Source organism: Excalfactoria chinensis, chromosome Z, assembly GCF_039878825.1.
Source record: "Excalfactoria chinensis isolate bCotChi1 chromosome Z, bCotChi1.hap2, whole genome shotgun sequence".
NCBI classification, from domain to species: domain Eukaryota; kingdom Metazoa; phylum Chordata; class Aves; order Galliformes; family Phasianidae; genus Excalfactoria; species Excalfactoria chinensis.
Window position 1 is genome coordinate 24906464 of NC_092857.1, and position 27467 is coordinate 24933930.

The 27467-nt window shown below is 36.7% G+C and overlaps 1 protein-coding gene across 1 annotated transcript in view; it reads right to left on the reverse strand.

Annotated features, from left to right (window-relative positions):
- The window catches only part of LOC140264539 (DNA topoisomerase 2-beta-like), a 29449-nt gene extending 3093 nt beyond the window's left edge, over positions 1-26356 (reverse strand). The window contains 22 exon segments of the mRNA XM_072360392.1: positions 115-194; positions 693-886; positions 2550-2641; positions 3139-3283; positions 3836-4033; positions 4959-5042; positions 5208-5363; positions 6009-6100; positions 6235-6430; positions 7527-7727; positions 8206-8340; positions 9904-10135; positions 10702-10850; positions 11645-11766; positions 13653-13767; positions 13863-13955; positions 17593-17702; positions 17936-18041; positions 18142-18252; positions 19204-19389; positions 19776-19834; positions 26326-26356. Coding sequence (XP_072216493.1) covers positions 115-194; positions 693-886; positions 2550-2641; positions 3139-3283; positions 3836-4033; positions 4959-5042; positions 5208-5363; positions 6009-6100; positions 6235-6430; positions 7527-7727; positions 8206-8340; positions 9904-10135; positions 10702-10850; positions 11645-11766; positions 13653-13767; positions 13863-13955; positions 17593-17702; positions 17936-18041; positions 18142-18252; positions 19204-19389; positions 19776-19834; positions 26326-26356 — 2887 coding nt within the window.
- Between the last annotated feature and the right edge of the window lie 1111 nt (positions 26357-27467).

A 27467-nucleotide genomic window follows, 5' to 3' on the forward strand; every position in this document is an offset into this window, starting at 1 on the left:
CTCAATACCATTACTCTTAAGACTACTGCGTTAAGTTTCTATTTATGACATAAAACCCCGTACGTATTCTGTAAAAACTGCTAATGGTAATCAGATCAGTGAAATCAAGCTCACCATCATCTGTCTTCCGAGAGTAGGATGGGAATGAGAAAATGTTCCCAAAGTCTTGATTTTTCTTCTCTTGAGACATTTTTCTACTTCCAGACACAAGAAGAAATTGCATTAATTGCATTAACTCCATATTAAAATATGCAGACATTATAGCATCCATAAGAGATTAAATTATTGTTTTACATTCTAACACGTATCTAGCACTTCAACAGACAAATCCTTAATAAAATCCCTATCCTGTCATGCATCGTAACCATCTTAAATTGACAGCACTACATATTTATCAATAAGTCTGTATACCTGTTGGTACAAGAAGGAAAACAGAAATTTTTACTAAATACGATTAACAGATGACATTACTGACACTCTATCACAATTCGGTGAGCCATGTCTTCCCTGCCCAAGTCAGTTGCAATGGTGAGATGATAATATACACTTTCATTCCTCCCCAGAAACATATACATTTTATTTTACATCTTATGTGAAGATTAATAATTAATATTCTGTCAGTTTTCTTTAGAGGTTTCTGTATTCAAAAAAAAATTATCTAAAAATATATACTGCTGAGTTACAGTACTTACTCTGGAGATGGCTTTATTATGAATGGAGGGAAGTCATATTCATCTTCTTCTGAACTGTCTGAGAGAACGAACTCCTTCTCTCTGTCATTTATAGGTGGAGAAACTTTTACTTTTAGCTCATCTAAATCATTCTTATTGTTGGCATCATCATCGGCATCATCTTCTTCTTCTGACAAGTCAAATGTATACTTGGGCCTCTCAGCTAAAAGGAAAATACATTTTTACATACTTCAGTATAGTTACGTTACCACATAAATAAATGCAAGGGGAAGTCACTCAGCAGGGCCTGCCTCAGATTATAAAAGAATTTGAGGAAAAAAAAAAAAAAAAGTCTTGTTTGAGTCTAGAAGAACAGAGGCACATAATTTAAACTGCTACCAAACATCAGAAGTAGTGCGACCAGCAGGAGCAGGGAGGTGATCCCCCTGTCCCTCTGTACTCAGCTCTGGCCAGACCGTATCTTGAACACCATGTTCAGTTTTTAGTCTTTCACTACATGAAAGAATCCAGGCCCTGAAGCATGTCCAGAGAAGGACAACAAAGCTGTGAGGAGACTGGGGCACACATCTTATGGTTGAGAGAACTGGGATTGTTCAGTCTGCAGAAGAGGAGGCTCATGGGTGATCTGATCACTCTTTACAACTGCGTGAAAGGAGGTTGTGGCGAGGTGGGGGCTGGCCTCCTCTCCCAGGTAACTAGAGACTGGATGACAGGGAATGGCTTCAAGATGCACCAGAGGAGGTTCAGTTTGGATATTAGCAAAAACCTCTTCTCTTCTATTTTTATTAATTTCTACTCTAGTATTTTGGATAAGGTGAAAGATTTCTGGATCAAGTTACAAAATCTTTCACAGCAACTCTTGGTCTGGTCACTAAGGGCTTTTTCATAAACATCACAGTGAAGAGAATAAAATGCAAGTTATCTGCAGCAGATAGACCTTTCACAGATACACCTTTCTGATACTACAGCTAGGCTATGTGTGTACCATGTGCCTACAATACAAGCCATGTTCCTCTAAGGATCAGAACCTCTTATTTCTTTTCCCCTGCATAAATCTCAATACCATTACTCTTAAGACTACTGCGTTAAGTTTCTATTTATGACATAAAACCCCGTACGTATTCTGTAAAAACTGCTAATGGTAATCAGATCAGTGAAATCAAGCTCACCATCATCTGTCTTCCGAGAGTAGGATGGGAATGAGAAAATGTTCCCAAAGTCTTGATTTTTCTTCTCTTGAGACATTTTTCTACTTCCAGACACAAGAAGAAATTGCATTAATTGCATTAACTCCATATTAAAATATGCAGACATTATAGCATCCATAAGAGATTAAATTATTGTTTTACATTCTAACACGTATCTAGCACTTCAACAGACAAATCCTTAATAAAATCCCTATCCTGTCATGCATCGTAACCATCTTAAATTGACAGCACTACATATTTATCAATAAGTCTGTATACCTGTTGGTACAAGAAGGAAAACAGAAATTTTTACTAAATACGATTAACAGATGACATTACTGACACTCTATCACAATTCGGTGAGCCATGTCTTCCCTGCCCAAGTCAGTTGCAATGGTGAGATGATAATATACACTTTCATTCCTCCCCAGAAACATATACATTTTATTTTACATCTTATGTGAAGATTAATAATTAATATTCTGTCAGTTTTCTTTAGAGGTTTCTGTATTCAAAAAAAAATTATCTAAAAACATATACTGCTGAGTTACAGTACTTACTCTGGAGATGGCTTTATTTTGAATGGAGGGAAGTCATATTCATCTTCTTCTGAACTGTCTGAGAGAACGAACTCCTTCTCTCTGTCATTTATACCTGGAAAAGCTTTTACTTTCAGCTCATCTAAATCATTGCTACTGTTGGTATCATCATCGGCATCGTCTTCTTCTTCTGACAAGTCAAATGTATACTTGGGCCTCTCAGCTAAAAGAAAAATACATTTTTACATACTTCAGTATAGTTACGTTACCACATAAATAAAAGTGGCAGAGAACATACACGTCATATATTTTCATTTGTACACAATCTAATTATGTAAAAAACAATCGATTTTTTTTCTACTCACATATTCAACGATTTAGATCCCTCCCCCTCAAACCCATATGTAGAAAGCAGAAGATCCCCATCTCAAGAGAAGCAGAATACTCTACAGAAATTTCAGTCAGTTACTACAACTAGAGAACCATAATAGACGTGTCCACATGTTTAACTTGAGCATTGAATACCTCTGCTTTTAATTTCCATGTATGCTGAAAGTAATACAGAAGTGTTTGGAAGTATTTCTGCACATCTCTTTAAGGAAGAAATCAGATGAAATACTCATTGTGGTATATTTCCCTTCTCATAATGTGTTAAAAATACGATTAATGCAAAATTAGTACTCATTCGAGCTTAATGATGACTGCGTAAGGATATCTCACCAGGCTCCTCCTTCTCTCTCTTCACTTTAACGATTTTATCTGCTGGGGCTGCTGTATTCACCGAGTCATCCCCACCACCGTCAGCTTGCGCACCACCAAATTCTTCATCAAATTCCATTTTTATTGCTACAGCATCAGCATCACCCTAAAAATATTAACAAGTTGGTCAAAATAAAATTATACCTTTATATTCCAACAATAAATATTATAAATAAATAACAACCGGTGGTGCACAGTGTTAGAACCGCCGATTGCAACACTGGAGGCCTGGGTTTGAATCCCCCCTGTGGCGCAAGTGGTAGAACTGCCGCTCTGCTACACTAGAGGGCTCAAATCCCAGGAGTTGGACTCGATGATCTCTAAGGTCCCTTCCAACTCGCACGATACTGTGATACTGTGATAAACTGCAATACAATTTTTAGAAGAGAATAAATTAAAGTAGACTATTATATTGCCAATTTTAATAGTATTGGAAGGGGAAAAAAAGCAACAAAAACACTCCAGCAATAAGTAGTCATAATAGGCTTTCAAATATAAAATAAGTCCAGCATTAATTTCTTTACACATTAAGTTAGAAAAACATCATACGTACATACAGTACTAATGGGGTCTAGTGGGATCTAGTCTTTGGATTTGCATTATCAGCACGGAAAAATATAGCAGTTAAAGAATGTAACTATAGCAACAGTTAGTTTACCTTTTGCCTTTTCAGCAATTTCCTACTGGCATCAGCTTTCATGGCAGATGTAATCTGTGGAACTATTCTTCTCCCAAATGGTGATGGCATGGTCTCTTCCAACTGAAGCTTCTTCATCTTGGGTTTACCAACTTCACCTTTTATTGGCTTGCCAATCATGCCAGCCAGAATGTCATCTCTTTCCTGTGCTTCTACTTTCTAACAAAAAACCAGGGGCGAGAGGGAAACATGTTCATTTTCAGTAAAGGCAAAACATGGTGCTTTTTCAGTCTTTTTTAACATGGAGTAGAAGACTGCCCTTAATTGTCAGCTGAATTATAGCGCACCTTTTACTAATGGAAAATCAATCACTTAATCTTGGTAAATTCTTCCCTACTTCATGTGGTTAAAAGCTACGCTTTTTTTCAAGCCCAAACAAATGAAAACTTTTGGACACTCTGGAATATCTTTCTTTCATCAAGTTCCTCTTCCTCACGTGTATCTCCAGGTACTGATATAACTTTTCAGTCCTTCGGTGTTTAAAGCAAGCAGTGAGCTTTTAGATTAAGTTTTATAAGGCACATTTTCCAGTCCTTTCCAGTTTTTTATTACAGAAGTTGAGGTTTCAGCACAGAATACTTCCAATTGCATCTGCACCATGAAGGTGCAGAGAAATAAACATCTTATTTGGATTATCCTGTGTTACTTCAAAAGATTACATCAGCCATTTTCAGGAAACACTGAAGGCTGAGGCTCAGCAATCATCAATACGCCTTTACCTTTTTGCCAGAGGTACTAATGAGGCAAGGTAAAAGCCTTTTGTCTAGCACTTCTGGTCTACATGCTTTGTTCCCAAATTTGTGGCTTTACATTTGATAATGCTTCCTCACTTAGAATTGCTAGTTACTACTCCCAGTTTTTTTGACATTTGAAAACCAATTTGTTCCTGGTAGTTTTTCTTTCACAGACTTGGGAAAAGCACTGTACTGTACAAATACAAGAAAGAATCCCTGAGAACAAAACAGATTTCCCACTTGCCCCTATATTTGGAGAGCAATCTGCTTTTTGTTTTGGTTTGGTTTTTGTTTTGGTTTCTTTTTGCTTATTTTTAATATCTATTTTTAGAAAGATTTGTAAAACATACTTCAAGCTCTTCGACAAAAGCTGCTAAGTCTTCTTTCCAGAGATCTGAGGCAGATTTCCTTTTCAGGTCATTTAGTTCTCTCTCCTAAAATGTGAAAGTAGCATATAAAATATAAGTTTTTACGTTATGAGTTGGCTGAATCATAAGTTACAAGTAACTTAGTAAATACTGTCTGAACTGAACATTCACAATTGGGCACATCCGTAATTATTAAATCATTTCAAAATAAGCCTCTCACAGTGTACCAACCTTTGAATCTCTGTGCTTAATGAGCTCTTCCACTTTCTCTTTTGTGAGAGACCACAGAGACATGTCTAAGATATAGTTAAAATCAGGGCCAGAAGTCGATCCAGAAGCAGAGGAAGCATCATCATTTGGGTTTTGTGGGTCCTCCTCTTCTGCTGCCTAAAGTGAAATATTCAGAATTAGACAGATGAATAATCTTAGCTCTGTAAATGAACAGCAGCAATTCCCCAAAATACCCTGATGGATTACTAAGGTGTTTCCTCGTGCATTCAGTAACAAGGAATTTTTTCTTGTCTTTTCCAAAAAGCCATGTTCCTGTCATTTCTTATGGCTGGACTGTTTAGTCATTGATGTAAGAATACAAAGCTGAACCTAACATTAGCAATACGCACCGTATCCCACTGGCTACAGAAACTTGTATTTTCCTAGCTATCTCACACAGGATGAAGATCTTTGCTCTCTGGACATGCACGTACATCTGTTTCTTTAGAAACGAGTACAGTTTTGTATAGCAGTATACAAAGTGCTATAAAAACCCTGAATGTATGAACTTCTCATTCTCAACCTTTATATCATCTAGTTGTCTTCTTAGAATTATCTATGTGGAATACCACCATTATGCAGCAATATTTGTATGTAAATTCGTATTTGTAAGAATGAAAGCCAATAAAAAGTAGTAATGATTAATCTTGTTAAAGTGTTGTGTCATAAATTAATCAGACTACTACAAAACCAAACATCTTGATAAATGAATATCATTTATAACAACAGCATCAAATGTATCCAGAGATTTCTGATCCTCACCTTTTCCTGTGCTTCTTTCCAAGCTTTAACTGGATCGGATTCATAGCCCCTCTGAACCAACATTTGAATCAAGTCTCTTTTTGATCTATTCTCTACAATACAAACAAAAAACCAAAGTCAGTAATCGGTGTTGTGAAAGTCAATGTCTTACATACAAATACATTTTACGACATTTAAATCACTTCCAGATTTCTCCCTGGTTCTATTTTAGAGAGTGTTAACTCACCTATGGCAATTTTCCCTTGTATCTTCTCCAGAATGAAGCGAGCTTGGTTGTTTAGCTTTGTAGATTCAGCACCCAGCATTCCCACAAGCCATTCCTTACGTAAACTATAATAATGTAATCGCAAATCAAAGAACTCCTTCAGAATGTCTTGCACAGTTTCATACTTCTTTAAACATCCCGTATGATCAAAGAGCACCTACAAAATAGATAACATATGGCTTGAAAGAGATTTCATAACTCAAGATTTTTAATCTTCCTGTAGGAGTTTATTTCTATTGCTCTCACATGCACACTATATGAAGAATAGCATTTTGAAGACTGAGAGCTCAAACCTTCCTCTGGGACTATATAGCACATAGCTAGATAGATTATATTTTTAGTCACAAGTCAACTTAACATAAGATTTATGATTATATCTTCAAGCAAGAAAGCCTTGGAGAGGACACCAAAATTCAGATGAAACTACAATTCTATCTAAATTCACAACAGCAATAATAATAATAATAATAATAATAATAATCGTATAACAGTTGAAGAGTATTTTTTATAATCTCTAACCTCCAGTGTGAAAACTGCCACTTTAAACATCTCAGAAATCCTTCAAGTACAAAGAAATAAATCATTTTTACTTCACAGGCAAAATCAATTCTGCCTGACTTCTGACACCTCCAGTTCAGACATTTATAGGTGGACTAGTCACCCTGGGCACCCCTTTCTAGTCAGCTGAAAGAAATAAATCCCTCTCTAGGGGAATTCATCTGTCTAAAGTATCTGTTTGGTAGGTGGATGCATAATGGACTCACACAGGCATCTAACTTTTTAACATGTTCACACCAGGACAGATTGATTCCTACACAAATACAAGCCTTACAGAGAGATTCTAGCAGTAGTCCCTACACTTACTAGAACCTGTGCAAAGTACAGTCACCTTGATCTGGTGCATTTGCTTTTCAAAAATAATCTACACAATAGATTGAGCAAGGCCATTTACAACACACACATGTGTGTATTTTTGCTTTGTGATAATGTTTGAAAGTAGTACCTGCCATAAAAAGACTAAAATTCTAGACAATTCCAGTGAACTTTCAAAATTCAAGTAGCCCAACATGGTCAAAAAAGCAAGACTTGCATTATCTCCAAGACAACTGAATTCAAACAGTTCACAATTACTTTTTGTCAGCAGCAAATATGAAGAAGAGACTTGTTCATTTATGCCAAAATCACTACAAAAACATTCAAGTTTACAACAAGCAACTGTAAATATTCTGATAGCCAAACAGAAAAAAAGTTACCATAGAATCACAAGTAAGACTTGTTTGAAGCTTAAAGACTTCGTGCAATCCAGCAGCTTCTGCCTCTGCAAGTTTTTCTTCTGTCATCTTCACAACAAATTTCACAGTCGTATCAGTGTGGTATTCCTTGTAGTCACAAATTAATGCTGGAGTTTTTTCAGTTCCATTCAACAGTGGTTCCAGAACCTGTTCTCTGTACACCTATTAAGAAAAAGATAGCAAAAAACCAGAAACACTTATTTCAACTTCTTTAGATTCCTCATTCTTTAAACCAAGCTCACAACCAAGCTAAGATTTCAACTTGTGTACCACAACTGAAACCAGTGATAATTTACTAAACCAATACAACCTGCAAAATGAAAGCTGGGATTAGAACAAACATAAGAGCCATTCTACAAGGTCAAGAAAGTCTACTTAAAAATAAATAAATAAATAAAAAGATGGGGGGGGGGAAGGGAAGGGAATTATGTATTAACTCAGCAGAAGAAGCAGTGATTCTTTGTAGTATAGACAGTAGATGAGATGGTACAAGTAGAACCCTCTTTTACAAAGGCAAAGAAAAGAATGAAACCATGTTTCTTTCCAAGTGCATAAAATGATCAGAAGTGGACTAAAATGTTCTCCTGCTTGTAGGATAAAACTGTTTAATTTAGAGCTTTTTTTCTTTACTGTAACTTACCTGGGTCCATGTTCTTACAGGTAGCTCTGTAATTTCTACAGTGTTTCTGTCCACCACAAATATTTCACCACTAACCACATACTGGTTTTGACCAAGTTCTTGAATGGTTCCTCTGAAGTTTTTGTAGTTTGGAAGCTGAAATTGCAATAAAAATCAGTGGGATACTAAGAAACTTTGTAATAAGATACGGAAGATATTTGTTTTTCCCCATGCACCACACAGCTATCACTTTATACTGTGCTAATCCATCAACCAGCCCCTCATGCTGGTAATAATCTTACGTCATGGTTTTATCATTACCAAAAAAAGCCAAAAAGATACACATGTGCAAGTGACAGAAGCAATTACCTTATTACCTAAAGAGTAGGTACATAATTAAGATGTAGCTGAATCCAGAAAGGTGGAATTTGTCTTTCTTTGGTTTGTTGGTTGTGAGATTCTGTTTGTTTTGATTTTTTTTTTTTATTTTATTTAAGTGGCTTTTTTTTTTTTAATTTGGATTTCCTTTTGTATGATTTTTTTTTTTTTTTCCCCAGAAAACAGCAAACACAGCTAACACCGGACAGAAAGTGCATAAATACCCCAGTCTCACTCTAAGTTTACATCGGCACTAAAAGAAATGGAGAAGCTGGGCTACCTTCCCTAGTCATTTACTTTTTTTATTCATGTGCTGTTTGGCAAAGATAGTGGAACCCATTCAGTTTAAACATCAACTAATGTGGTGACAGACTTTTAATTACTGTTATTATTTATTTTAACTGAATTGATTCCCTTACCCAGTTTACCATGCAGCCACAAACACATACCAGAATACAGAAAGGAGACTAAAAGAGGCAGTTCTGCCTCCATCTATCACAGTGAGGCTTCAATTGACTTTGAGACTACACAGAAGGCCTAAGAGTCCTAAGGGAAGGGCAATGGATTGCATTAATTAAAAAAATTCTAATTATTGTTCCCAAGTATTTGAAAAAGAAAATTCACTGAGTCATGAAAACTGATATTGCACTCTCAGAGGCAGTGAAATGTGATCTAAGTAGAGATGTTTCTGCCCCTAGGACTTAGACAACACAAAGTAGCAATACCCACTTATCAATTAGTTGTAAAGGTTAAATAGATGACGTTAGCTGTTGATTACAAAGGTTCTGGGTTCACACGAGTATTCTTACTGTGCAAAGTGTTTTTGAAATATACACCACTTCCAAGAACTTCTTGTAAAATTTCAAATAAAGGAGCAGAAGCTACGTACAGTTCAGCAGCTGCTGACTTTCTTGAACAGTGACAGTACCTTCTCCTATGCTTACAGATGTGTTGAAGATTTGGATAAGACGGTGGAAATTTTATATTTGGCTGAAGATAAATACTTGCACCTCGTATAAGAAATAGCAGCACAACTTTCTACTCTACTCCCATGCAAAATGACTATCTTTAGGACTTGAAACTTTGAAGTCTTACTGTCAACAGAGAACAGAAAGTCCTCTGAAATAACTGGAAATCCACAAATTGCACTGTTTCTTTTCTTCAAGATGAACTTCTCCACATCACTTTCCAACAGTCAAGTAAGGCAAAATTACCAGACAATTCAACCAATTCAACTACTTCACTAATCAAGCATTCATGGAGTTATATGACTACATTTCCTAAGCACAAAATTAGATTTGATTACCAAATGGATAAAATGCTAGTGTATATTATTTTTACCATGGGATGGGGATCTAAGCCATCCAGCATTCGTCTGACGTTGTTTACAATCTCTCTGGTATCATAGTTTGGGAGTTTGCAAGCACATCCAGTACCGATTCCTTCAGCTCCGTTTACTAAAACCATAGGAATGATGGGAATATACCATCTAGGCTCTACACGTTGGTTGTCATCATAAAGGAATTTCAGCAAGTTGTCATCCACTGATGGAAAAAGAAGCCGGGCTAAAGGGCTTTAAAAAAGAAAGAAAATAAAAATCTGTTTAACTGGAGTCCCACTGGTTTCATGTATAAGTGCTTTAACCCACAGAGTGTCCAAATATGACCTATTTTTTTCATCTCTTCTATTCTTTGCCATTCTGAAGCTGAAATTACAATGTAATGTCGCACCTCCTGAGAAAACAAAGTTCTTCCCAATAGAATGGCATACTAATAGCAGATGATGTCTGCTTCCTTCCCAATTATGCATGTACATAATACACTAACAAATGATCACACAGCACGCAGACCTAAGTCTACAGCATTTTCAGTCTTTATAATTCAAAGTTTAATTCCTTGAAAGCTACATTTTCTACAGCAGTTCTATGCGTAGAAAATCTCTGCAGAAAACTCAAGATGGAAAACCAAACTTACAAACATAACGCAAAATTTGAGCACTAACAGCTATCAAAATAGACTAATCTCCTATCCCTTTCACATAAAAAAATAAAAATAAATAAATAAAATCCTTTACTGTAGTGAAAGGACTACTTCAGGAATAAAGCTTCTCAAAAGCTTAAATCGTTGACAATATCTTTACCTTAGCATAGTGAAAATACAGCGAGAGCTGGCAGCATCCTTTCCACCATGAAGCCTGGTACCAAACTGACCAATAGGTTGTAGAAGATTAACATTGTTACTTCCAACAAAGTTCTGAGCCAAGTTGACAATAGTCATCATTAATGCTTGCTGCAAGAAAATACATGTTCACAGAAATAAACATTAGAAGTACACTCTTTCCTAATCAGTCAATAATGCAGATTTTCAATGCCCAGGAATTCTGTGACTGGCCTGACCTCAGTTTCAAAGAAGTCAGCTTGAGGAAGAAATATAGCCTCTTACTAGAGCTACTGGCAAAGCATAATGCTCCCTCTTTCATAGCCACATTGCCTCCCTGAATTAAATGTCCTTGTACTCAATGCTTAGAAAAACCCAAAGTTTTCTCGATTTTTTTTAACGCACTTTTCTGGAGTAATTCAAGGGGCAAAAAATGATTGCACCTGCTTTCTCTTGCACAAACTACATCTCACTGCATTCAAAGGCAAAGATGAAAGGATGGAAAGAGAATGAATATGGCAACTCGTGTTGATATTCCAGATAAACACAAATAAACAAGAGTAAGAAATAACCGTTGTTTCAATCTTGTATCAGGTTTTGGAGAACACTGTACTCTATTTTTTGCTCAACACCAAAAATTTCCATTGCACATAGTTACTATGATGGAGAATCTGGAAGAAGTTTACTATGGAATTATTTACTTACCATTTCTCCATAATCCATAAACTACGTGGTAATACCACCTTGCATAAGGACTTGGAAGGAATGGAAATACATTTTCTTTTTAAATTATTTACTGCTTGGCTCAAACTCTTTAGAATTAAATCTGTAATTACTACTTTGAGTCAAAAGATTCGGAATTTTAATACAGTAAACATTGTACACAGGCTACAAATTCTCACAGCTTTTCTACTCTTTGTACTCACCTCCCCATGGTGATAAGCTGACATTTCAGCAACAGAACCAGCCAGCTGAGCAACCTTTACTTCACGTTTATCATTCCTCTTAAAGCAAGTGAACAAAACCTTGCGCTGCCCTGGTTTTAAACCTAGTAAGAAGAAGATGCCATTTTCAACACATAAAAAAGCATTGGTTTCCAAGGAAAAAAAAAAAAAACCAAAAAAACTTGATTTTGCTTTATTCTAATCTCTAAACTCTGGAAAGAAACTTAAACTTTAGAGTAAAATTATAATTTGAACAAAATAAATTCTTTTCAATTATTGTAAAATAATAGAAATAATAATAGAAATGATTATTATAACAAAAAGTCACCCAAAGAGTGGAAACTTCACCCCTTAAGCCAGTAGCACTCAACACTATTCTAAGAAGTAGAACTTCATCCTAAATGTACCTCTGCAAGTTAATAGTTGTTTCTTTCCAGTATAGCAAGCAAAATCTTTTTCCTAAGAATCAACACAAATCCAGCAGTGACAACTGTAATTGTAGCTTACACTTCTTTTAAAGCACTCTGAAAGTTAACTATTTCTGTTAAAATACAAATACATGCTATTTCTATCTCTTCTAGATCTTTTACAGTTTTAAGAAACCATTCTCTTTGATCTTTATCATTTAGGTACACTTGATGGACCTGTACACTTGAAGTACACTATCTTTGTGGAAGGAACCATATAATTTTTCTGCATACCATCTGTAACTGATAACCAAAACATGCTTATTCATCTATTCATTGTTTCAACTCACATACACTACTAAAATGCATTAAAATACGCATTACTAACCTAGGTAAGAGCAAAAGTTCAATAAAAAAGACATGACTTCAGTCTCCGCTTCATTTAGGTACATAAAATCAATTATTTTATTTTTTTTTTAATAATGGGTCTGTATCATGTTCTCTAGCATAATGACAGTAACAGGATTTCCTTCACAGAGGAAAATCACCAGGAAATAAGAAAGCTGTAACTGTTAAGAGATGGTCAAAATTTTCTTTTTCTGTATTTTTTTCTGAGATTTGCCAATAGAATACCCTGTTGTTTACCACCTGTGATAGTGAAGAACAGAATCTGACCTTCCGAGCAGTTCAGAGATCCATGATCAGAAGCAAAATTAGACCCAAAGCTAACAGTGACACGAATAGCAATTATGTATGTTTACATCTTATATACATATACACATAGAAATTATATTGCATTATGTATACATGTTATTTATGTGTCTATAAAATAATACATGTGTTCCTCATATAAAGGTTCCCTTCTAGTTTTCTTACACTTCTGTACAGATAAATGCTCTTGCAGCATTAGATATTTTGGTGTGAGCTTGTAGCACCAAGAATGCTGAATACCACGGCTATAAAAAGTTTGTTGGAAACTGGAAATAAATGCTTTTTCTTTTTTGTCTTATGAAACCTCAAGCTTTTTTTTACCATATCTTCGTGAGCATATTTATACTGACAAAAATACAGGCAGAAATTTCTGTTCATGCTGCCTGCAGACAGCTTTACACATGAAGCACAAACTGTGCAGTAAGAGCTGCTTCTTTTCATACGCCATTGCAAAGGAAGAGTTAGTAAATCTGATTTAGAGAACCATAGGATGACTGCATGAAGGATCAGTAAGCACTAAAAGAGTGTTTGTGCTACATGATGGGAGAATACATTTCATCCTTTCATTTTTATCTAAATTCAGATGACAACTTGAATTGTAATTATTAAGCACTTCAAAGACTTGCATTTTCTGACTGCCTAAGTAGAAGCAAAGTACTTGTAATGTCCAGGGTTAAGCTTAAAGGCTACAAAGTATCAGTTTAAACTTCTTCACAGAAGAACAGTCATAAGTCCTCAGCATATAAATGACAACAAAAATACAGAAGTCTTCTAAACTCTGTCTAAATAGATTGGCTTTCCAACCAAATCACAAGTTTAAAAAAACAATAAAAGAGAATATTCCAACAAATCATAATAAACTGTCAGCTTACCATCAACAAGGGAGGGAATATATCCTTCGTTGTCTGGATCTGAGAAAAGGATCGACTCCTCGTTAATGAAGTCATCGTAGGTCAAATGTGTTGTCGCTGGACTATATAAAAATGGCTGAAAAAAACCCACATACATTATTCACTCAATACAAACACCTTGTTACATTTAAATCTCATCCACAAGATTTGTTACTATTGGTTAGGACTCACTTCAGGACGGCCATGTAGCCAACCCTGTCGACTGTCCTCCATGAAGTCTGTTAACCATTCTTTTCGATCATCAATCTTCTTCTTACTGAACGCCTGAAAAAATTTCAGTTTCATAATATTGTAAGTGTAGATACGTTTGTATAAACATATAAACAGATATGTTTGTATAAACACCCAGAAAACAGAGCACAGAAAGTTCTGCTCGAATGTGCACAAGAACTTCTTTACAGGGAGGGTGACGGAGCACTGGACCAGGCTGCCCAGGGGGTTGTGGAGTCTGGAGATACTCAAGACCCGCCTGGACACCTACCTGTGCGACCTGGCGTAGGAAACTATCTGATCAAGTATTCAGTATTTAAATAGATAAACCATGTGATTAATGCTTACATTTATGCAGCAGTACTTGCTTGTGACCTATTGGACACTCCCGCAGAAGGTTTTTCTAACTCACACTGACAGCTTAACAAAACTGATGATTTATAAAGACTAAATGAGAATTTAGGCTAGCTGACAGTCCTTACGAACACAAGGCATCACTTTAAAACAACAGCTTATCACTATAAAATGACACAAAAATGTTCCGAAAGACTGATCTGTTACAGAAGTAGAGTTCCCATCCAGTGAGTTTCTTCTCCAAAAATAAGAAGAATGCATAAAGACTGAATATGCAGTTCAAGTAAAATTTTAACTACTTTGGGAAAATTCTGTGAGTTACTGAAGTACTACGTTTTTTATGATGGAGTAAAAGACAGAGATACCATCATTTCAAGCACTCTCCTGCATAAGAGAAAGGGATAAAGTAATATCATCCTGTTCAGCTTCAGCTTGGCTGCCTCTGTGAGCAAAGCTCAACAGTTTGACAAGTCAGAATGTTAACAGTTTTTGGCTCAAAGCTTGCTCAGTGGCAGCCATCTGAGATAGAACCCGCTCAGCAAGCTTTTGGAGTTAATGGTTAATTACCATGAGCGCAGTGGTAAGAGGATGGATGTGCTGTTCCTCCTGACGAGCAAGATGCGAGTACGAGCAAGATGCGAGTACCTCAACTGCTACTGTCACTGTGACAAACAGAACACGAGGCCCCTGCTAACTAGGGAGTGCCCCAACAAACAGGTGTTGCCCCGGTAACGGAAAGGATGCAATAGAGAGGATAAGATCCCAAGGAAGAGCAGGTACCCCTCTACCCAACTGCATATCAAATGAGATACCACTGACCAACTTGCTGCCTCCCTGCAGACCAACAAGACGCCGCTGGATCCCTGATGGGGACTATCCTTGCTCTATAAATCATTTGCTAGAATTTTTCTCTTTTCTCCCCAACTTTCAATAATAAATCAATAATAAATAAAATCAATTGTAATAAATCAATTGGAAAACACTGGCTTTGTTTGCTGTCTTCATCTTTTTCTGGGTATATATATGTGTGTATTGAACCATCTCTTCCAATAATTGGAGTGAGACACAGACCTCTGAAGGCTTCAGCTTAAGCTGTTGTAAAAACATGGCTAAAATCCTACAGTTTTATTCTGGATCCTTTCCATGTGTCTATATAATTCCTGGACCAATTGAGTGACAAATGACCAGAAGCATTACTAGGAAAATAAGTCCTTATGAGCACTGAAGAATTTAGAATGGGAAATAATATTTTTCTTGTCATGAGATCTGGTAGGACCTACAATCTTAAACCCCATTATACTTGAAGTTGAGCTTAGGGCTTGGATTATAGCTTGCAGCAGCAAAAATATGGATGGGAATACAAATGAAGCTTCTGTTAACAGCATTAGGAGTAGTCAGCAGTTCTTCCCCAAGTAATAGATGACTAATTTCATACAAAACTGACAGGATATCATTTTAGACAATAAGTATCAGTCTTAACAGGTTATTTGGCCTCAGACATAATTTAAACTAATACCATTCTGTACATAAATAGGCCAACTTTATACAGCCCTGGCATATCATGTGCAGTTATACCTAGCCTCTGAAGATCAGACTGAAGACAAGCTGAAGAATGTAAAAAGTAGAAGAGAGAGCAGAAGACTAGATCCTCTATAATGGTATGTAAGCACTTGGAAATTGTACTGATGAAAAATGAAAGCAAGTAATAAAAACAAAGGTACTACAAAGAATTCTCAGTAGGAACAGAATCTGCCTCTAGGGCTAAGACTGGCATCAAAAGTGACTCCAGTCTTCACAACTTTAATTGCAACCGAATCCTGCTATGTTTCCTTGAAATATCCATTGAATGATAATTCTGGTGTATGTGAAAGTCCATTTGCAGAACTCAGATTCTTAATCAGGTTTTCCAGAGTCTCTTAAGGAACAGGTTTAAGGGAAGTCCTAGAGAGAGTTCAGTGGAGGGCCACAAAGATGACAAAGGGGCTGGGGCATCTCCTGTATGAGGAAATGATGAAAGATCTGGGACTGTTCAGACTGTAGAAGACTGAGAAGGGATCTTAGCAATGCTTGTTAATATCTAAAGGAAAGCTGCAAAGTAGATGTGGCCAGCCTCTTTTCAGTGATGCCCAGCAAGAGGGTAATGGACACAAACTGGAAAACAGAAAGTTGTGTACAACGTGAGGAAAAAATATATATATATTTAACTTTGAGAGCATCAGAGCCCTGGAATAGGCTGACCACAGAGGTTGTGAGGTCACTTTCTCTAAAGACATCCAAAACCCACCTGAGTGCAATTCACTGTAGGGAATCTGCTTTAGCACAGGGTTAAGACTAGCTAATATTCAAAGGTCCCTTCCAACCCCTACATTTCTGTGATTCCATAGCAGACATGCAAACATACAGATTCCTTCCTATCTAGATGAACACGCTTTTCTGAGATAGATAACTGCATATATGAATTATATTTCAGTGCATCATGGACAGAAGTAAAGTGACAGGTACAAATAACATTTGATACATCAGGTTTTTTCCTTCAACAAAGCAGGCACCTACTGTTTTCTCACGTTCTCTGTTAGTAAAAACATACTCTTTTATTGGATCCATAACATGTTGTTAAATGTTTCTATATGACTTTCATTACATACATATATACATATCATTTCTGAATACAAGTATTTTCCCAATTTTCATTCCCTTTCTTACACCTTCCTCTTTTTAATAGCATCTAAAACTAAAACAGAAAATACATGAAAGATGAAAACAGTTTCATTCCAGACACTCCTGTCATTTCTCTTTCCTCAAGTTCTGTGAAACACAACTTCCTGGTGTACTGACTGAGTCTGTCGTGTCTATAGCATCTGAAAACAACTACCTAAAAGATTTCAGATTCAAATGTGCCAGACACATATGTGAATAAGCACATGCCACACTGATAAATCTTCAAAGAATAAATCGTCATCTGATCATATTTACTCAAACAAAAATCAGGTCCCCTAAGCAGCTGTGAGACATCATTTGTTTGAGCTCTATTGCCTTTCTCAGAGCACTCTTTTGTGTGTTCTGACTCTAAAAGCAACTTTGAATGTAGTGTTCCTTGATCTTCACACCACACGAAAATGATAGAAGGCAGTATTAATTTTGTAGCATGGATAAAGGCTCTCATTCCAAAATTTGAAATATTTTCCTTTTCTTTTTTTTTTTTTTCTTGCAACAGTGTTTGTTGTTTTTTTTTTTTTAGTTATGGCAAGAAAAGCTGATAAGATTTCTTTGTGTGCCATTTTCAGTGAACACTGGAAAATAAAATATATCATAGAGAATTACTTCTATACATTCTCACCAGTGTAACGGCAGCATCATCTTCAGGTCCAGCATATCGAAATAAGATTCAGTGTCTCTCCATGTCAGCAAAATATTCTTTTGCTTCTTCAGCAGTGCTGGTACCCAAACCTGTACAACAGAACACAGCAGTTACTCCATGCTTTTCAATTTGAATTAATTTAACTTAAGAATTAAGCTTTAACCTTTTACCGCTTGTATATTTAAGCTTTAACATTTTATCCCTTAAATAATATAATTACAGAAGAACCTGTCCTGAACACAGCTACAAATAAAGCTTTGTAACATCAATTTACTAAGTGTTTTTAGATTCACAAGGTTAATTTATTTATTTTAAAACAAACCGTTGTAATATTTTATCTTCCGTGCTTTATGATTTTCCATATGTTTCTTCCACTCGTCAAATTCAGGAATACTATAGAATGAAAGTTCTTGCTTATTTTTGCTTGCCTTTAAAAAAAAAAAAATCAAAACAAAACAAAAAGAACACAAATCAACTTTTCTGTTGCACTGTACATAAAAAATAAAACTTCATTAACAGAACCCATACCTTTACAATAGGAGTGATGAATTCCTCAAGAAAACCATGTTTCAACAGTGATGGCCAATTGTGATGAATAAAGTTGATCAACAAGCCTTTTATGTGAGATCCATCCTGATCCTAAATTAGACATGCAAATATGAAGTTATCTCATCAAATGTCAGATCCCACAAAGCCACACACACCACAAGACCAAAACAAGAGGGCTAATGAATGAAGAATTCTAGTTGCAAGGATAAACAGATCACACTGGCCAGGATACACCAAAACAATATTTGCTGACAGAAAACAAAGAAGGGAATAATTAGGGTTAATTTGGATTCTGAACCAAACCTTAGAATAAAATAGACACTTATGGGCATGGTCCCCTAGCTAACAAATAGCTCTTCCAAACCACATGCGCAGCTGTGACTTACAGAGTTCTTTGCCTAAGACATGTTTTATCTGAGAACTAGACAGCACTCCTGGCCAGCCCAGAGCTAAATCCATGGGAAAAAAACAACCCTGGCTCACACTTCTCATTAGTAATAAAATGTTTGATAGCTTGACCACTTGAAGAAAACAAAACAAAACAAAATGAAACAAAAAACATAAATAAAGCATTCGTCATTATCTAAAGCATGGGATAACTAGACTTTTACAAATCAGAACAACAGACACACACTTCATGAGAATGCATAAAAATAACTGTCTTCATTCCTATCACTCCCAGGCTACCTAGCATTGTAACTTCATCTACTGTTCAATTTTGTAAGTATTTTCAACATATTTTTGATTGATCAGAAGCATTCTTCTTGATACGTGTTTTTATTATTGCATTGCTTATTATTTATGTTTGGCTTCTCTGCTACAGTGCAGCAAAGTTCAGCTGTTCCTTTGGAGTAACAAAGACAACATATAGTTAAGTTATTCCCTAAAAGAAATCTCATACATGAGGGATTTCCTCTGAATACATCTATATTGTTGTAAAACAGTCTCAGGCTATAACGTACAAAAACGGAGCCTACAAGACTGCAGCAAAACACATTTTAAGAAGCCCTCTATATTAAAACCCGTGAAATGCAGACTAACCTGATCTGTCATTATCATAATTTTTCCATATCTCAGACTTTTCAGAGATTCTGGGTCTTCATAGCTTTTCTTGTATTGCAGTCCAACTATTTTGATGATGTTGTTAATTTCTGCGTTTTCCATTATCTGTATGAAAAAGTCACCTTTTGTGACGCAGATGGAACCACATCTATGGAGACACTGATTCTGAGATTACAAAAAAAAAAAAAAAAAAAAAAAAAAAAGCATCAGGAAAAACAAAAAGAAAAACAAGAAGAAAGCCAAAAATGAAAGCTGGGATTTAGAATGTGAAGAGACAGGAGGTGACTGAAAAGACTGTGTCGTGGGTTACCCTAAAATCTACCTGCACCCATGACAGGGGGGCAGTCGGCCTGCAGGCCGCTGGCCCAGAAGGAAAAGAAAAAACAGGGAAAAGGAAATAAATATAGCGGCAACGATCTAAGGAGGCACACTTATTTACTAAATACTATATCGGAATACAGAATAACACAATATAATGCAATATAATTGGAATTAAGGCTAACGAATCAAGTAAAATACGAGAGAGTGAGTCCCGAAACCGAGAGGCCTACTGTAACTCTAGGCGAAACGGCTGGAACGCTTCCACACACTCCCCCATGGCTGGCAGGATCTAAGAGAGCGAGTCCAGCACTGAAGTGAGATTATATAGTCCTGGTCATATGACTGACCGTGGTGCTCCCTGGAACATTCAGTCTTCTTTTGTGAGCAGCAGATTCGTCAAAATTATCTATGCTTAACATGATGTTATGATGTGGAATACTGAGAGCAAAATTACAACATTGCAAAACCATGACAGACTGATAAAAACAAAGTAGCTGGACTGACAGGAGAGAAAAGGAGTTGTGTTTTCAACCTCATGTAGAAGGACAAGATGACAGTAAAAAAGAGAGAAGGAAAAAATGTCTCAGGGTGGCTAATACTATTAAACACAAACAAACCGGTACTTGCAACTTCAAAGAAACCATATACAGTTTCTGTCAGATTTCAAAGCCACCTATTGAACAGCAACACAAACCACCACTGTGACTTAGAAAGCAGCGCACTGTATACGAGTATTCTTTCAATTGTCAATATCATTTCCCAACATTTCTTTGGGAAAACAAAACAAAGACAGGTTTTTATTCACACATGGATGGCAGTTTCAGCTACCACAGAAATATTAGATTTCAAAAACATTCCAGACTTTAATGGTGATTTTAAATACAATGATTTTGCTTATCACACTGCTAAAAACTTATGTTTACATTAATATATCTTATTTCAGTGAAACACTGTTTGTAGAAATGGATTAGAAAAGCCTACTTTTAGCACTTCAAATATTTTGGAATAACTAACAGCTGACATATCAAAAACTGGCTACTTACCAGTAATTCTTGTTCTTAGAACATATTAGTGTTTATTAGTTCCCCATTCCTGTGTCCATTCTTAGTGTGTAGCATTGAGTGAGGGATGTTCAGAGCTCAAAGCTGGGAACCTTTCAACGATTTCACCAGTAGGTGGCACATTTACCCACTATAGAAGCAAAACAGCCTATAACTGCCCCAACTGTTGGTAAACTTTAATACAAGACAGAAAAATAGCCTCTAAAACTAGAGGGCTGCTAATGATTATTATGGCTATGTATTATGAAAAAGAGAACTGTAATTACAAAATCTTTGTTGTTGTTGTTTTTCCCCAGAAGGCAGCCATTATGGTAGAATCTGTTTTAAAAATTTAAGATGAAAGCAACTAAAATCTTCAAAGTGAAACAAAATCTGTTTCCTGTATGCATCCCACTAATACTGCCATCAGCTGCCTCAATTAATTCTGAGGTAAGCTATAGTTAAACTGTATAAGCCAATAAGCTTTTTATACAACAAACAAATTCAGAAGCTAATTATGAATTTGAAGTTACTACTGAATCAGTGATATAAGTAAACCCTATTTTAGTTTGCATTACGTCTTTTTCTTTTTACATTACATATAAAAATTTGTATGGCAAGCTCTGTTATGGTCCTGAATTTCTTTCTGAACTCCAGCAAATTTAATAGGTAGGGCTGCTGCCTGCATTCAGTATCTGGCACTGCATCCTTATCAGCTGAATTTTTTCCACTAACATGATAACTAGTATTACAGTCAGTGGTGCTGTCATATTAAAAATATCATTAGATTGGTAAGAAGATAATTGAAGCTGTACTACAATTTCTGCTGAAGTTAAAATTTGAAATTGAGAACTTGGGAAGACAGGGTTTAATTAGTTTAGGCACAAGTCTCACTAAAAGGTTATCTGCAAACCCATAATAGCTTCAAGCCTCAGAGTCTGAAGTCAAATTCTGTGGCAAAATTGTGAATAGGCAGACCTGATCAAGGTAACAAATTTACAATAACAAAACAATGGAGTTGTGCCTCACCATACTGCCTGACTTTCTACCCACCCCTCATAAAAAACCCACAACCCTGTCAGCCTAAAAAACTTGTTTGGAATTTAAAGCAAGTTTTTTTTAAAAAAAAAAAAAAAAGGTTGAAGGGAAGTTACCACTGGGTGAAATTTATCCAGAAACAGAAATGAAAAGCTTTCAGCAAACAGCGATAAATAACCAAAAAACAGCTGAAATGAGCTCCTCACCTGTTAGCAGATAAGGGAACAGGTAGTTGACGCAGCTAGTTACTAGCCATTATGTCTCATCAGTGGGTAGATGCACATCAATTGCTGGTGAGGTGGTTCACCGGCCCGAACACTCCACATCCAGTGACACACATAAGGCATGGATTGGGAGAGTGGGAAAATCTAGAAATTACAACACTTACCTTTGAAGAATACACAGTACTTTTTCTATGAATTTTCTTAACAAATGATTATAATGTGCATGTGTAACTGCATGATGGATGAAAATTGATCCAAAGGAGTCACATTCATTATCCCTTGAGTCAGTAAGTATTCATTTTTCCCAATATATGTTCTTAATCTTTCTCCACATAGCCAGCATCTTCATAAAGGTATGATATACATCATTAAGATCATGCTATTTTTCTTCTTTATGTTGCATATATAGGCCTGAATTACAACTAAGTTTTAACCTTTTAATCACTAGATATGTTCACTATCGCATGTTTTGAGTAGTATCAGATAAACATTTAATTAAAAATATACATTTAAAAATAAGTATTGTCCACTGAAATAATTTATTACTCTTGGCACTGAACATTAGTTCACCTACACTGAAAATGACAGCAAAGGAAATTATATAGTAAAAATTTTATATCACGTAAACACTGACAACACAGAACCTACCACCAAAAACACTAATATTTCTGGGCATCTGCCTAAACTAGGGACACTACTTATTGCAACCACTGGGGCTTATGAAGCACTTGGGTTACCATTAGAAATTTCTTGTTTGACTCTCTCAGAGGAGAATTGAGCAAGGAGTAATTATTAAGTGTCTGAATACAAATTCTTGTCATTCTGATCTTCCTGGGAAACTCATGGTTAAGATTCTCTAAAAATAGTCTCACAAATCAATAGAATTACTTGACTCTTTATAGGTCAGTCACTCATCCGTTGTAAACAGTGAACAGTAAAAATCAGCAAAGACTTTCTTTCACCTCGATGAATCCCAGATCTCTTAACTTGAGACATACTACACTGACATAAACAAGTTACACTAATCAATTTCAGAAGATTGCCTCGGTGCCTGACCACCCCAATACCCGAGAAGCACAATACTGTTCACAGAAATTTCTTTAGTTGCTGGTTTCCACCATCATCCTCAGCAAGCATTGTAATCTACACAGTAATCAAGGTCTTTGAAGCTGACACAAGATACAATTATTCTGTTGGGCTATCCCACTGAGTTGATTTGGGTTTTTTTATGATTTCCTAGAATCATTATTTAGAGGAAAATGTTGTCATTAAATCTGGTCTCATCCTTGTTAATCTTCCAGACTTATCCCCAGTATGTGGAAAGGGATATTTAGCATTCAGATTGGCACTGAAGACTGAAAAATCATCTCTGTAATATTACAACTGGTGGAAGTTGAGACGGAACAGGGGAGGAGAAATCATCGTCATCCAAGCCATCTTACTTCTACTCTGTGCCTATGGCAAAATTTTGCAGGTCCTTGAATAGGTATGTTCTGTATGACCATGGTGTAGGCAATGGTAGCTCTCATCTCTCTGTCCAAGTTGTTCCTGAGCCATGTCTTGACTTCATAAAATCATAGAATCACAAAATATCCTCAGTTGGAAAGGATCCAAGGGGAACAAGTCCAACTGCTGGCTCCACACAGGACCACCAAAATCCAACCCCTATCTCTGAGAGCGGTGTCCAAATGCTCCATGAGCTCAGTTACTTGGGACTTGGGAGCTTTGTCACAGATTGTCTAACAGTGAATATTGTTGTAAATATCACTGCTGACTCTACTTCTCTCAGGACTGGGTGTTTAATCTACATACAGAGATAAGGTGCACCAGCTGCAGGATGTTGTGAAGGTTTGGGCAATCTTACAGATTTTACACAATGTTTATGGTTTTCTGTAAGTAGTGTAGAAAAACATCACCAACATAAAATCTGGAAGTACGCATTTTATTGACTCTTTAGTTTTTTTATTTCAGCTTCCCCCTAAGCTTTGAGTATCTAGAGCCGCCTATTTCTTCAGTACTGCTAAAAATCAAAGTTAGTCATGAACTCCTTTCACCATTAGAATATTATGGGATGTGCAATCCGGTGCTTGAAGACAAAAGGCTGTTCTTTATGTGACACATCGTTACTTGGGAGATTTTTTACTTGTAAGAGCAACTGCAATATTCTTGCCAACACAATGTAGAAAGTTTGAGGGAGGTTTGGGAACACACAGGAATTATAATAATGACCATCATTACACAGTCTCTCAAATCTGTGAAGTTTGGTACTTTGCACACAGTAGTAGATACCAGCCTCCTTCTGAATTGCAACTCCACCAGAAGCTGGAAGCATCAGACTATCCAGACAGCTGCACAGATGAAGACAGAAAAAAAGTGAAATATATTGAAGATTATAAGCAGAAATAAAGCATCATGTTGTGACCTGAATGTGTTAACAAAAACCTTGACAAATGGCAGTTTTAAAATTTTCTATGGGGGAAATGTGGACAGAAATCCAACCTATCCATACCACCATCATAACAAAACCAGACGAGCTGCATTTACCTCTATGTCTGCAGTCGCACAATTTTAGTGATGAGGGCTTGATCCTTTTCAGGGCTACAGGTCATCTGAATGAACTGTTTGTACTCACACAACGTCCATCCTCCAGATTTCTGTCACGTTCCGGAATAGATTCTCTCCACAACAGCTGCTAAAAGTTTTGTTATTTACCAACAAGCCCTGACATTTCTCCCAGGCTCAGATGTTCATTGGCTGCTGACATGACTGCCAGGTGGTGTGCTCAGTGCTCTCATGCCTATGAGCTCCACACCAGCAGTTCATGGGGAGGGGGAGCTCCACCTCAAACACCCACCCTCTCTTCCACTTACTCTAAGATGCAGTTTGTGATTATTCATGTGGTCTCTTTCTTATTCATTAGTTCGCTATTAGATTCACACTAAACCAGCAAGACAAAGAAATGCAGCTCAACTCACATGCTTTTTATTCCAAAATTCCAAGTGAAAACTACCTCCTAATGAATCTCCATTATATATCAGACCCAGCCCGTGAGAAGTGAGTAAGATATAAACTGACAAGTTTCATTTTCAGGGTTGGTCAGCTCCAGTTCCAAGACTCTGTGGTGTACAAGCAAGTGAACAGTGCAAGTGAACTTTATCCTGTTTCTGTTGTAAGCAGAAATTGGATCCTACATGACCTTGAGGTTACACTATAGGGATATTTCTGAGGTTACTGTACAGGGCCCATCCCAGTGCCTGCTTATCTCACAATAGTTTCTCCATGCATTTCAGAGATTTAAAAAACAGCATCCTCACACACATCCTGATCAACCCTGCTAACACGAATCACACACTTTTTTGTGTACCACTGACATCTGCCTCATTTCATACTAAGGAACTTGGCCAACAGAGCACAGGCAGGATCCTTGCTAGCTAAAACATGCAAAAAATGATTCACAAATCATACTTTCTCCTTGTAACCTTGTAGCCCAAAACCTTGGACATTGACATTCTTAGCGGTCATTTATAAATTACATACAATTAAAGGCATTTCTCAGACAATCATATACAATTTACATGTCCAAACATCATCTGCCTAATTGTTGTGATGTGGAGGAAAAGCAAATTTCAGATTCTTTGTAAACTAAATGTATTCTTTTGTAAGTAACATATGGAATTTATCTCTACTGCCTGTTTTCCCACCCATTTTACATATTAGTTTCAAACCAGCCCTCATTCTGACCTTTCCCTGACTTCATCCTTCTTCATACCTATCTCCTTGCTGTATGATAGAGATACGTGTTTTCCTTTGCAGCAAATGAGTATGTATATGTATATATTTCATTGTGCATTTCATCTGCCAGTAATTCAGTATCATGGATTCCACGTCAGATAAAATACCTCCTCTTAGAGATTAGTATGTCACAGTGGAAGCTGTCCTTTTTGTGCAAGCCATGTGCTTTTCTGAAATCCCAGAAGATTAAAAGCATGGAAAAGAGATACAGTTAGCTAACCTGTACTTTAGGGCTTTCACTTTTGAACATAACGGTTTGTGGATGGTCAGTCTCAGTTCTCTCTGTTTAAATGCATATTTCACCAGTTCAAGGGTACTTTTGGCTTTGTGTTTGTACACTGCCTTGTAGTATTCACTTGAGACCAGAGTTATTGGATGGAAAACTGTATAGAGTGAAAAGAGACCAGTTCTGTATGGAAACACGGATTGAGAATAGATGATTTTGGATTACTGGGTAAGAAAAGTGACTGAAAATGTGTAAGTTTATTTATATTATTGTTAAAAATACTGTCATCTCTTCAGGAAAGTGAAATTAAACCCTTGAAATGGCCGTACGCTTCCCTAAACAGTAAGAAAAAAATTAATTCTCAATTTGTTTTGCTCACTGCAGAAGATAAAACACTCTCATGATCAGGTTTTTCCAAAGCTCAAATCATATCAAAGCAGTCTTTGTTTGTTTTTATTACCTTGACCTGGAGCATTTCGTTTAATTTCCATCTTGTTAAGAACAAAATCCTAATTAAAACAATACATGTAAGGAGATTGAGGAGGAAGCTTTTTTTACATGGCCATATCCTCCATATGGATGAGTAATTAGACTGCACTAGATATGGTGATTTGCCTTTATCATGGTAAGATAATTTCCATGAAATAAATATGCAAACACAGCATAACGAAGCCTCCAAGGTTGTCATAAGCATTTCAAGTATTTGAGTTCTAACAAAGGAAATGGCTTCCATGGTGAGACCTTAAGCTACACAGTCTGAAGGTTACATTTGTTGCTACAGAATTGTAGAAAGAAGTAGAAAATTACAATTAATAATAATAATAACAATCCTTAAAGTTGCACTGCAGAAGGTAGCAACACAAGATTTAATTTTGCATTCTGGTCTGGCCATCACTACAAACCACACCTGGAAAAAGACATAAACCACAGCAGCTGTTCTTTAAATGTTTGTATATGTGTACTATGTATGGTCTCATGCTGGTGATGGGAGCAGGGGCTCAGGCTGCCCAGAGGCTGTGAAATCTCCTGCTTGGAGATGTGCAGAAGCCACATGTATGTGGGCCTGGGCACCCTGCTATGGGTGTCCCTGCCTGGGCAGGGGTTGGGCCAGAGGACACAAAGAAGCCCCTGTCATCCCCAGCCATACTCTCATTCTATTTCTTCCAGAGATAATGTGTGAATAATAGGATATATCAGAAGGTGATACCCTTCTGGTATCAAAAAGATGACTTGCTGGGCAGAAGGAACCCACCTTGTCTTTGTACTAAAGTGATCCCATCCCTATTTCTATTCTGTTATCAGCAGAATGTGATACGGTATGGCTGGTGAAAAGGCTCTCTGCTCTCCTCCCACTGAGTCATCCTGATCATGTCTGAATATTTTGTTCCAAGGAGCAACCTTACGAAAAGAGCATCTACCAAGACTTGTAACAGTGCTAGCCTGTACAGCAGTTTGAATCACGGTGAGGGTTCAAGATAAGTAACGTTCATGGACATCTCTACAACAATCAGACCTTAGTCTATTTTCCTGTTTGTTAAAATGCATTTGAACAAGCAGTCCTTGTGGAATGACTTGGAGAATCCAAATCTAGCCTCATCATGC